General features: G+C 39.7%; 2 protein-coding genes across 4 annotated transcripts in view; both read right to left on the minus strand.

The window, feature by feature from the left end:
• The window catches only part of LOC309672608 (aldehyde oxidase 2-like), a gene marked incomplete at its 5' end in the record, with an annotated part of 48,618 nt that extends 41,554 nt beyond the window's left edge, over positions 1-7,064 (minus strand). The window contains 7 exons of the mRNA XM_082484149.1: positions 162-248; positions 724-785; positions 1,778-1,904; positions 2,878-2,986; positions 3,832-3,928; positions 5,447-5,504; positions 7,011-7,064. Coding sequence (XP_082340275.1) covers positions 162-248; positions 724-785; positions 1,778-1,904; positions 2,878-2,986; positions 3,832-3,928; positions 5,447-5,504; positions 7,011-7,064 — 594 coding nt within the window. The remainder of the gene's footprint in view (positions 1-161; positions 249-723; positions 786-1,777; positions 1,905-2,877; positions 2,987-3,831; positions 3,929-5,446; positions 5,505-7,010) is intronic.
• A 3,592-nt stretch (positions 7,065-10,656) lies between these two features.
• Positions 10,657-13,234, minus strand: part of LOC309672607 (aldehyde oxidase-like) — a 44,580-nt gene continuing 42,002 nt past the window's right edge. For 2 of the 3 annotated variants that reach the window (XM_082484148.1, XM_082484146.1), the window contains 2 exons: positions 12,847-13,014; positions 10,657-11,786 (listed from right to left, as the gene is read on the minus strand). In XM_082484148.1, coding sequence (XP_082340274.1) covers positions 11,736-11,786; positions 12,847-13,014 — 219 coding nt within the window. In that variant the 3' untranslated portion in view covers positions 10,657-11,735. Of the gene's footprint in view, positions 11,787-12,835; positions 13,015-13,234 lie in introns of all 3 variants that reach the window. The other variant, XM_082484147.1, reaches the window with a different exon arrangement.

Here is a 13,234-nt window from a genome sequence, read left to right on the forward strand (position 1 = left end):
TGTGCTACCTTTCTGCAGCTCCAAGAACACAGAGCATGGAGTTCAATCTGGGCTAAATGCCCAAGGTCAGAAAAACAGCTGCTGCCACAGTTCAAGATGGCCCTTTCCTACAAATTTTATAATGCAAACAGGTGATAACGAACAAATCTAATGTAACTTACCTGATTTCCTGTAGAAGATGAACACACACATTCTTCCTGATCCAAGCAACATTGTCCAGTTCCTCTGAGTTGGCAACATGTTGGATCCTAAAGAAATCATATATTACTCTACAAAAGCAATGAGGCAGCTTTGTGATTTACTTGTAAATTAATGTTTTGATTCTTCCTGTTCCAAAGCAGATTTGTTCAGTCACTTGAATTTGCTCCACGAGACCTCTTAAACCATAGTGCCCCTAAGAGTGAGTTCCCTTTGGGTATCCAAGTATCCATAAAGTACATGGAAAAAACTCAAAATTGCTTCAGTGGTGCCTGGGTCAAGTAACTGGAACTGATGCAAAGGATTCTTAAATGCATTGCAAGGGTACATGTAAACCTAAAGTCAGTGGCAGCTGTAAGTGCTCAGCACATTTAATAACTACAAGAGCCAGATTTTCCAAAGGCCCAGCCAAAAAAGAATTTCCAAACAAAGCTGATTCCAGATAGGTGCTTCAGGAAGGCTCAGCCTTTTCAGATACCACCAACTGTCCCAAAATAAGATATGCATTTGAAAATATCGACCTACCCTAGCAAATGATGCATAGCTGTCTATAATTGGCCTGTATCCTGTGCAACGGCACAAATTACCTGAAATAAACCATATGATAATCAATCATAAGAAACCAGAACAATGTTTGGGAGCACTGGCATAATTTGGAATGGTCTGGCATCAACCCTGTAGATATGAAATGCTGAGATTTATGTCCTTACTCTCCAATGGGCAAAATTACATCTGTAAAAGTAAGAAATATTACTTTAAAACTGATTATGATGTATGATTAAAATTTATTATTTTAAAGGCCATTTCTTATAATATTATGAAGTATTTTTATGAATGTATGTAAAAAATCAAACTATGAAAAGCATCCAAAAGTAAATACTATGATTGCTACTACCACTACAGTCTCTGGGTTTCATAATCCAATCAAAAATCTACTGCCATGCATCACTATCATGGTTTTCATGTACAATTAATAGCACTAGTAAAATCTCTACTGGAATTTCTGGCACTTCTCTCTTGAAGTCAAAATCTTCTGGTGGGAGAGGCCAATTCTTTTGGGAGCTATAGGAATGTTAGCAAACTTGGGACTAGAAAGCGAGTTGAAGTTGCTTCACCTACTGCAGTAAATCTTGCTTAAAGAGCAGACATTTTAGCACAATGAAACATTGGCATGTAATCTATTTCCCCTGTAACTGTTGAAATCTTTATTAGGGACTTCATATTACTGGTAGGTGAGTTCTTACACTGCAGACAAAATAGAACCTACTTTTCACTGTATTCATTGTAACACTGTACTCGTATTGCATTATATTGAAGCTGCTGGTGTAGGAGGCTGTTCTAAACACAGGGATTTTAGAAATATTTAGCCAGTGCTAAATGCCACTGTGTATCCCATCTGAAGTCTCCAGTGTGAAACATCTTTTTATGATTTTGAGATGTCCTTAAAACACCATGCTATAACAAAATACCGCTTTGGAACATCATCTACTGCTCTTTGAATCAAATCATACTTACGACCTTGGCAATCAAATATTTATCACTTTATTATACTTTTTACAATTTATTGTCTGAATCCTACCATCCAGAGCAGAAATTATCTGCTCCATAGAAGGTTCCGCATGGTTTCTCAATAAAGCATACATGGACATCACCATTCCAGGGGTGCAGAAGCCACACTGGGAGCCATGGCATTTGGCCAGCCTTTCCTAGAAAAAAAACAGAACAACAGGCCCTGAATTCAGGATATGGCTTCACTGGCTTTCTGAATAGCCATCTTCAGGTATGTCATTTACATGGCTGTAGGCCAGTAGCAGCATTTTGACCATCCTGCTATGAGGAGAATGCTCAGAGCAATCACCTAGTTAAAGGATATACCTGCTCCTGTTTAGACCCTTGTGATCCTAATTCCTTGATGTGAGAACAGAATAAGGCCCAAGACTTTCAGTTTAGACTTCAATCATATGTTAAATATTTCTAACCATGAAGGCCAGAACATAGAACATCTCCTCAACCAGAGCTTCTGCACAGACCAGTCCCATAGTCAAGACCCTTGGAAAAAAATACTGAGAAAAAAAGATGAGGTTTAGAAAACTTTCTTCAATCTATGTGGTCCGAGTGCGCTTTTCAGGCACAAGCCGGAGTGGAGGAAATAAAAGGCTGACCTAATCCAAGGGAAATCTCTGGCACACAGGGAAAAAAATGTCTAATTAATACCTGTCAATCTGGTTGCCACCTGGAGTTACTCATCCCTTACTACAACATATGCAGTATGTTGCCCTCAATGAGATGGCCAGATGGTATGCTGGTGACTAAATGAAATTGACTGATGCTCTTTGTTCTTCCCCACCCCCTTCTGAAAGCTGGCATCCTACATGGCAAAGGGTTGGACAGCCCTGTGTTGTGGAGATCGTGATGTGAGCCCTGCATGGTACTACATTAAGAGGAGCTCCTTCCATGCCCCTTACAGGGCCAATCACAACCCAGCAATTGCTGTATTAATTCCTAAAAATATCTGTTCATGTAAAAAGATTAGATAAAATCCAGATTTTCTAGAATCCCTTCAGAGACTCTACATTGCATAGACTCACAGCACCTTCTCACAGATCCCAACTTCATTACAGATACAGGACAGGAAAATCTCATTACCTTGCAGCCCTACACAGTCCAGCTAGGTCTCACCTGAATTGGATGAATCCTGGTTTTTATGCTTCCAACCCCTTCCACAGTAGTGACAGCAGCACCATGCAGTGAGCATATGGGGAGAAGGCAGGAGTTGGCAGGGCGATGTCTTTGATGTGTGAAGGAGAACTGTGGTGTTAAATAGCTTTGTCGTATGGGTTCATGGAAGAGGAAACAAAGGATATATACTGCAGCTAATCTATAAATGCTCAGATTGAGCAGAAAGACATGGGGAGAAGGATATGCAAGCATACAAAATCCTGCACTTGGTCTGTGAGAGTATGCATCCTGCTCCTGCAGGTGGGACTTAGGCATTAAGGGGTAAGTTTTTCTAATTAAAGAAGTGGAAGGTTAAGTTGGGAAAAAAAAAAGAAAAAAGAAAAAAGTACTACCTATTTTGTTGAAGCCCAAAGTCTAGAGCCAGGTGTGATGAAGATGTGAACAAAGTTTCAAGAGCCAGAGAGAGAAAGTAGAACTCTTAACTTTGCTGTGAGCAAAACTGTACAGTTACAATGCTGAAGTCCATGGAGAATTTATCAATGCTTACGTGAAACCTCTAGTGAAGACTTATTAACAAGGACATATCTGCAAATAAGCACAAGAGAGTCAGGAGAGGCAGATGACAAATGGGCTGCTGAAAACTCAAATCATAAGGAATACAATTCAAAAACATAATTTCCCCAGAAAGTTGGGGAGGAAAAGGGGAGGGTTGGTGCTGGATTTTTGTTTTGTTTTCAGAGATTGAAGGGAGAGGATCTAAATCTCTGCTACTGTGTGATAGTGTGGCCAACCCCGTAATCACCTTTGTAGAAGACGACTATAGGTAAGGCTTTTAAACATGTACCAGAACTCCCCAAAAATCATCTACATGGAAAAAAACCCGAATATTTCCCAGTGAATGTCAGTCTTCTCAAAACACTAAATTATTCTTTCCAAATATCAGTGTGAGGATACTGTATTTGCTTGGCAACTGGATCGTATGTGGATATCATCACAGTGCAGGCACCACAGCTTCCTAGTCCACAGCCGTATTTTGTACCTGAGAGACGGACTGCAAAGGAGACTGTTAAAGAAAAAAAGTTACAACATTCAAAAGTTATTTTTTTTACATTGTTGAGTCTCCCTTGGTTTATGTGCATGGAAGTATCTTCTAACCAGACAGCTCCAAGAGACAAGAAAATGTGTACAAGATAGATGAAAACAGAGCACATAAAGAGATAGGAAGGGTAAGGACAGAGAGAGAAAGGAATGTGAGGCAGACTTCTGATACAGTGTTTATCAGTCTCTACAGTCAATACCTGATAAAGTCACAAAAGCCTGAAATCAGGACCCTGTAACTGGGATGGGTTGAAAAAAGACCAATTGCTGTATTTCTATTAGGCTTATTCATAATACTTTCCTAATCCTTACATATAATTATCTGTATCTTGCATTTGCAAAACAGTACCAGCAGATCTCAGTATGTTTCCAGTGCTGCTTCCTGAACACTCAAGGAGTATAGTAATTTAAAATGGAGTACAATACCCAATTGCACACACCTAAATTCTGTATGGAAAGACTCCCTCCATTATGTGCCTCAGTACATAGGCTCCACCCTCAAATCACAATCTCCTCTTTCTGGTGTGTCGCAGTGCCCTGCAGTCCAGTGGAATCTACCATTTTCTTTCATCTTCATTTCTTTTCAGAATGATACATAGTCCTATTACTCTTCCCGCTGCGTGTGTGCATTTGCATCCATTTTGCTTAAGTACTAGATGATGTCTTCCATCTGATTTCATCATGTTTCTAGATTTCTTTAAACCCGGTGTAATTTTATCCACTTGTGCATTCCCACTGGTAATCAACATATGACTAATCATATCACACTGCTTGACTGTTAGAGATGTTAATTATTCTACTGAATGCTTGGACAATGCACAATGCAAGCTAATAAAAAAGCTGCAGCTAATAAATTACTTTCCACTACTGCCTTTCTCCAGTTAATCCTTAAATTAATGTTGTTTTGCTTCCAGCCTAGAAGGCTCTCAGCAGCAAAGCTACAGACACCTGCTTAACTTTATAATCTGCATGGCAGCAGCTTAGCTGGCACAACTTCCACTGAAGTCAAAAGAGCCCTGACAACAGTTAGCAACCGGGAAGACTCTCAAATGACAGAAAATAACGATAATAACATAATAAAATAAGCTTATGCAAAACTCTTTCAAGGACTGGGGTCTAAATAAATTATTTACTATGTAGGTAGTTCTGTGTTGATTTCTTTAGTCACTATTTTCATCACAAATGCACTGAAAGGTTTTTTGTGCTTTGGGAAGGTGTAAAGAAGATTTAGGCAGTATTTAGAAGAGTTACAACCAAACATTACAATGTTATACCCACATAACTAACACAAAATGCACATAGAGCACTGGATTGCTCTGCTGAGAAAAATTACAAGGTGAGTTTGTTAATTTTGCTTATTGTTCTGTTCACATTGGTTCCCAAAGAAAAGTGAAACAAATCCTCTTAATCCCCATTTGCAGTAATTTACAGAATTATAGAACTCAAAGGCAAAATTCAAAAAAAAGGATATGCTTCTTTCTTAGATAATACAGCAGCAATTCTTTGGGATCTGCCTGCCTCTCTATTACCTACATTATGAAATAAAAAAAGACGTTATGGGTTAGAGAGGAATCCAATATAATCGTCTCACAAGGATTAACTATGATGTTGAAATGCAGTGATTGTGGATTAATGTGGTGTGTTTGTTCCAGCAACATGATCCTGTCACTTGATCACAATCTGCAAATAAATAAATGAATGGGTCAGGCAGTATCCGTCAAATATGTCCTTTTAAAGTAATAGAAATAATAGTTTACTCAGAACTGAAAGGAAAGAGAGGCTTGAGTAAGCACTGGATGGACAAGAGTAGAAAGAAAAGCTTCTTTGGACTAGATCCTTTGTTGATTATTATCAGCATGAATCAGAAATCCCTTCATTTTAAAGCCATGGACTTGTGTTTGTGAAAATTCTGTGTGTTTTTACCTCCTTGAAGTTGATATTAACCCTTTCATTTGCAGAGACACATCAGCATAAAAGCAGAGGAAATTCTTAGTGTAAGAAGAGCAGGAAGGATATGTAACTAAGTATACTTTCAATATGATGAAGTTTAATGTGCATGAGTGAGCGTTATGTAGGCCTTGCTTTAACCTTGTCTCAAGAATGTTGCTGTATCGTCGGCATGCTTCAACTCGTTGGAGACCAGATAATACAAACAACTTTGAAAACATTTTTAGGATCCATTGCTGCAGAATGAAAACAGACTGAACCTCAGGCTTCTCTCGACAGTTCTGCTATACCAGCAGCATGCTCCAGTTTACCAGGTGTAAGACAACGTGAACTAGTTCAGGAATTTATTTAGAACTGCAGAGTGAAATAAGGTCTCAGAGTATGCCTTTAAGCACAGTTGGCACGTAACGACAGATAAAACACAACAGACAGAAAAAAATTGCATTCCTTTTCCTTAATTCACCCGGTAAAAAAAAAAAGCCAGTACCCTCTCTCTAGAGTATAAAAACATTGACTGAACAACTGAAAAATATCTCCACAAAAATACATAGCAAGGTTTGTTTCTTTGTTTGTTTAACAAAGAAATACATTTCCTTCATTTCAGCTTATAACATATTTTGGTGATGTGTTTGTTAATAGGAATTCTCATTCACTTGACCTGCAAAGTAAGAAAAGGTGACAAAACGTCTTAGAAAATGAAATGTGAGCCTTGGCATCAAGAACAGAAAAAAAAAAAACTACTAAACTACTTTTGGTGAATTACTAAAATTATATTAGTAAGCAGCATCTTTTTTTACTAGTGTATTTACTCCAACTACATCAACTTTAGGAGTATATTAGTATAAGGTTTTAGTAAACAGATAATTAATTATAATTCTAAAAATTCTGTGATATAAGAGGGTGATACAAAATCACTCAGACTACGTAAAAACTGGTGGAAAGCAGGATGCTATAAGGAAGATCGAAGACGAGACATGATTATCCATGAATAAACTGTTACTCCAGAATAATAGCTTTCCTGAACAGGAACAGTAAACATTAAAGTAGTGCTGTTAAAAAAAAAAAAAAAAAGGTGTTTAAAAACTTACCTTCCTGCCATTCACAAAAAAGACAAGCTCATCTGATTGTTGGGGGCAAGCCATACTGTTGTGTTAAAATCTGAAAAATAAAGCTTTACACATCAAGAGAAATGAATTAAATGCTATATGCTCCTAAAGGTCAACTGAGTTTTCTTTGTTCCGCAGAATTTATTTTCAGACTGAGCATCAAATTAAGTAGATGGGGAGGAGCCAGTATAATGTATGCCATTACTCAGAAATTAATGCATGTTCAGATGGTAATGCACCAAACTTTCTACCCCCTACCTCAACTCTTGTCTTGTGAGCTGGAATAATCTGGGAAGAATTTGAGCCCCTCTAATTCTAACCATGTAAACTAAGACATAAGGCACTTATCTGTGAGAGGGGACTTCTGGGTTTGAGCTACAACTTCCAAGCCTGTTCTTTTTATATTATCCAGTAACTGATGAATTTAGAATATGAACGAATGCCTGAAGCTAGAACCCGGGACATGCAACATTACCTGCTTCTGTGGGGTGTCAAGTGCTAAGCTGTGGAGCCATGCTTCTCATTTTAGCTTGTCACTGACCTGAACTATATTTTTTTTTTCCTGCAAAGTGACCAAGTTTTAACAAAATAAAGATTACTACTACACTCACATTTAAAATTTCCTTCTGGTTATGTCTATGCCATGCTAGCTCTATACCCTGACTGCTGTGGGTGCCTTTATAAGATGACCATACTATAGATATACTATGTTCTTAGAGAGAGAGAAATCCCAATTCCTGACTTGGGATTCTAGATTCTTATCCATTTCTCCACATGTATGTCCAGGAAACAAGGCCATTAATCTTTAAATGCTTTATTACAGCTGGCCTTTATCTTTTTTTTAAAGGGGACTTAGGTATACAACTTTCAAAAGTCTTCATTTGTATCTATACGTCTTTTGTTTCATTTACCATTCATACATTTTACAGCAAAGGTCTCTTTCATTTAGTCAGTGTAGGCTTGCAGGACAAGGTAGTCATTCCCACATCTTTTACCACTCCCTACTAGAAGGAAAGAAAATGATTCTCAGCAGAGATAAGCTACTTCTTTTGTGTTTTAGCCCCTTATGTATTCCTGAGAGCTACCACAATGCAAGCACTGACGCAGTCATTAGGTACTGCAGGCAAAAGCCCTAATAAGTCCTGTCAACTGCAGCACTGCAGTAGTATTCCACATGTGTTGTAGGTACAACGATGCAGGTTAAAAGGCCTACGAAGAGAAAGAACCAGACCCAATGCTAGATTTTGGCAGTCCAGTATATTTCTAATATTCAGAGTACTAGGCCTCCAAATCAGAACCTAGTATTTATGTTAGGTGTTTTAGCTTCCACACACAGAATGGGAGTGCTGAGGGTCGATAGTTACAGAAACACTTAATTTCATGAATAAAACAAGTAGAAAGAGTTCTTCACAACCATCTCAACTTTGGGTGTTTCTGTACAGTGCACATTAATGTGTCAATAGTCATCCAACATGTCAATGCCTTTGGAGCCCTAACCTTTCTGCTTATCCAACACCCCGAGTATGCATATTTTAAACAATATTAAAAATGTAACAAACCACCCCTCTTTAACACCTGTATAGTCTAAGAAAATTTCTTTCATAAGATTCCATGTAGCCATAGTGTCATCTGTCAGGATGTTTAATTGCTGATATTTCTAACTTCCATGCCGTTTTTCAAACACCTAGAAGCCAGACGAGAGCTTAATACGTTTCAGCCCCAAAAAACCCAACAACCTGTGTTTGCTACGTGTATAGAGACAACCAGACAACAGCGCCACTTGTAAAGAGGCAGGGAGGAAACTTTGCTAATAATAATTGAGAAATACTGATAAGCAGATGTGTGATCTCCACTACAGAAATGAAAGTGCAGGTCTGGAACATGCTGAATCCCTGGAGTGCAAATAACTCAGCACTGCAGGTGGGGAGATGCGTTGCCTGCAAGGGATGGGCCACAATTTTTACAAGATTTGACTTGTCTGGAAGTAGCACCTGTGCTGATGCATAGGTACATAAGAGAACAACAGACAATGCATCTTCCCCTCATTTCAGTCAACTTATATGCTCCCTGCTTCAGCATATCCCAGGATTTACTCACGTTTTGAGGCTGTTATCGACATGTGGGGTTCTGAGCTGTCATTAAAAAGCCTATGCAGTGAAACTAAGAAGATGTTTCAAATCAGAAAAACTAATTATGGCAGTAGCATTCACATGTAATTTGATTTATTACATTTCTTACAATATATAAAATCATAGAATCATAGAATGGTTTAGGTTGGAAAGGACCTTGAAGATCATCAAGTTCCAACCCCCTTGCCATAAACAGGGACATCTCCCACTAGGCCAGGTTGCCCAAGGCCACGTCCAGCCTGGCCTTGAACACCTCCAGGGATGGGGCCTCAACAACATCTCTGGGCAACCTGTTCCAGTGCCTTACCACTCTCAAAGTGAAAAATTTCTTCCTAATGTTTAATCTAAACCTGCCCTCTTCCAGTTTAAAGCCATTCCCCCTCGTCCTATCGCTACATGCCCTAGTAAAAGGTCCTTCCCCAGCTCTCCTGTAGGCCCCCTTTAGGTACTGGAAGGCCGCAATAAGATCTCCCTGGAGCCTTCTCTTCTCCAGGCTGAACAGCCTCAACTCTCAGCCTCTCCTCATAGGAGAGGTGCTGCAGCCCTCGGATCATCCTCGTGGCTCTCCTCTGGACACGCTCCAGCAGGTCCATGTCCTTCTTATGTTGGGGACTCCAGAGCTGGATGCAGTACTCCAGGCGGGGTCTCACGAGAGTGGAGTAGAGGGGCAGAACCACCTCCTTTGACCTGCTGGCCACACTTCTTTTGATGCAGCCCAGGATACGGTTGGCCTTCTGGGCTGCGATTGCACATTGCTGGCTCATGTTGAGCTTCTCATCAATCAGCACCCCCAGGTCCTTCTCCTCAGGGCTGCTCTCCAGCCATCCCCCTCCCAGCCTGTATTTGTGCTTGGGATTGCCCCAACCCAGATGTAAGACCTTGCACTTGGCCTTGTTGAACTGCGTGAGGTTGGCTTGGGCCCACCTCTCCAGCCTGTCCAGGTCCCTGTGGATGGCATCCCTCCCCTCCAGCATGTCAACCTCGCCAAAGAGCTTGGTATCATTGGCAAACTTGCTGAGGGTGCACTTGACCCCACTGTCCCTATCACCGACAAAGATGTTGAACAAAAAAAAAAAGCCAAAGTAATACAAAGAAAGTGAAGAAAAAGTAGTAAAAACCAATGGGGCTTCATCTGCCTAAACCATATTTCCAGTGCCACTTCAGATGATTTGCTATAACCTGCTTGGCCTCCAGTTGCTAGGTCACATCTTCCAGTCCTGTGCTCTCCTATGTCTCTGTCGTCTTATGACAACTAAAATGGTCTAGACACCTATGTTTAGGCCGCTGAATTTCACCTGCTCATAGTGGTTACAGAGACAAATAAATTGAAATAATAAAGATTTCATATCTTAATAGCCAATGCAAAAACAGTTTAACCTACTAACCTGATTTCTGTCACAGATACAGTATCAACTCATAAAAAGGACGAAAGGCAAGAAGAGAAAATAGTCTGTGGAAAACTGAGGAGCAGTGAAATAATAAGAGCCTGGAGGCTGACATGTCAAACATATTGGAACCATTTATTTTCATTACAAATGGCAGTCTTCATGGCTCTGGAGCAATCCAACCTATGAGCAACTGAAAGAGCAATCAGCACGCTCAGCAATGAGTAACTGATGCAGAGGTTCACTGAAACCACACATTGAACATACAAACTACCTATTTTGCAATCTTCTTTATCGCAGAAGTGGCCAAGAGTTGGAGAAAGCTCTTAACTGTACTTTCATGGCTCAATATAGTCCTGAGCACCAGATTAAGCACTGCTTAAGAATCCTTCCAGAAATATGTTCATCTAGTCTCCTATTCAAAGCACAATGAACATGTGAGTTTTCCCATTAAGGTCAGAGGCTTTTGGCTTGCTCCACGAGAAAAAGAAAGCTGCCAGTGGAAATTACAAATAAGTGACTCTTCCAAATTTTGGGATAAAATTCGTCTCCTATATATGTAGATCAGCCATAGCAATTTTCCTGGCATAGCAGAATAACATCATAACTCTTGTTTCTTGCATGTTTTTAACACTAAGATGTCTGTGCTGAAAGAATCTAAAGCAGCTTTACTACAAATCAGAGCATCACTTCTGATCAAAAAGGGACTGAATCCAACAAACAAGGTTCTGATTCTTCAAAGATGTCTGTGTTTACACTCTACTGCAAGACTCAAATCCAAATTAGAAAATTAGCTGAAGCCATTAAAAAATCATTTATCATATGAAGTTGTTAAATGTAATAAGTGGCAGTAAGCTAATATACCCTTCTACTTCATCCTAACTTTCTTCTCCTGAAGCATTTCAGCTGAGCGGCTCAGCAGATCTTTCTTTTTGAATATATATGCTTCAAATGCAGCAAATGTATTCCTAGCAATTAAATGCAGCCATTTAAGCAAAGCACTGTAATGAATATACTGGATGGAGAATGAAGATAAGGATAGGAGATGCAGTGTGCATATTTTTGTTAGCTGATTCTATTCTGAAAATGAGAGAATGTATTTATCTGTGCATTGATTAGTGTGTATTGGGGCAGTAAATTAGTTTTCCATTCCATTCCATTCCATTCCGGTCTTGTGCGCTCTGGTTTGTCATTCACACAGATACGGCCCAAGGAGAGGAGGAAGCAGATTCACTGTTTGTCATCTAAAAGAACAAGCAAGAAATAAAAAGAGTGACTTCTTAATGTTATTTGATTGACGTACTCCCAATATTGCCCTTATCAGGAGCCCCCAAGTCATTCAGCAGGGTGTTTTACAGGAGATAACTACAAAGATGGTTAGAAGGCTAGATCACTAGAAGGAAGGTCAGTGATAACTGAGGTCAGGGCCAAACAGGGATGGAGATGCATGGTTGCTGCACTGGTGGACCTCACCTCCTGCAAGCTCCTGTGATGACAGTAAGCACAGGAACCTATTGATCTGGGGTCCATTGATGCCCCACAATGATCACAGAAAGACCATGGGAGTAATCTGTGAGTGAGAGCTCTAGAGTTTCCATGGCAGAGCTTCAGAAATTCGGGGCACAGTATGGATTTATATGCTGAAAATGTGCTTGCTTCACAGATGTTGTAGGCTAAATAAAAACTTACATAGAAAAAGAATTATAGCCTGAATAGCAATGGGAACATGACTACAGTGAACAGTGGCAGAAAACATAGAATATAAAAGACCAGCATTATAAGAAGTGTATTGCCTCATTTGTTTTTCTTCTGTATCTTTTTGTTAACTCCAAGTTACTTATTTTTCTTCCAAAGAGTACTGGGCATAGCAAAGAGTATCAGAACAAAGTGACAGTGTAAGAGTGCAGGTTACTTGGGGAAAGCACCAGGAAGGAAACTGAAGGTGCTTGGAGGCTGATCTGTTGCATGTCAATAAGAGGAGCTATTTAATCCTCTATGGGATTTGACATACAGAAGAAAGGAGGAGGCTTCAGTGAAAGAGGGGATTGTAAAAACTATGTAAATGTCAAAGAAAAAAAATTATACAAAACCAGGGAAATTCCAATACAATGCTTGAATGGCATTTGTTGGAGTAACTTGTGTGAGTGAGACCTGTTACCAGACATTTAAGTTACAAGGAGCTATATGATATTGCTGTACACAAAGCACAACCAATTAGGCACCCCACCATTCAAGGGTGCCACAAGCAGTATGCAGTTCTATCCAGAGATACTTAAACAGATCTTTCCCCCACCTTCCAATTACCATCTCAGTAAAGTCATCTGCGCAGCTTGCCCGAATTTGATCAGCAGTCAGAGGGCTGTTCAGTGCAAAGGTGTTTTTCAGTCCTCTTTCATTCCTCACACTAGTGACCGCATCTCTCAAAGCAAAGAACACAGAGCAGCCCAAGAAAAGTCCTGCCTCACCTATCCCCTGAAAAAGAAAAAAAAAAAAAAAGTCAAACAGGTGTAGGTTTTGAGCAAATGAGAGCAGTACATGCCATACCAATATCAAATAAAAAGCTTAAAAATTGGTGATTCAAAAAGTGTTGTCCTTCAGTAAGGAAGTTTATTTTAGATTTAGTAGAAGCAAGTTTAGATGACATCAGGTCTTCTGATGGTAGCTGCTTTCAGGGAGCTAAAAAGGTTGATGT

The sequence above is a fragment of the Vanellus vanellus genome (assembly GCF_965231255.1).
Source record: "Vanellus vanellus genome assembly, chromosome: 5".
Classification (NCBI taxonomy): domain Eukaryota; kingdom Metazoa; phylum Chordata; class Aves; order Charadriiformes; family Charadriidae; genus Vanellus; species Vanellus vanellus.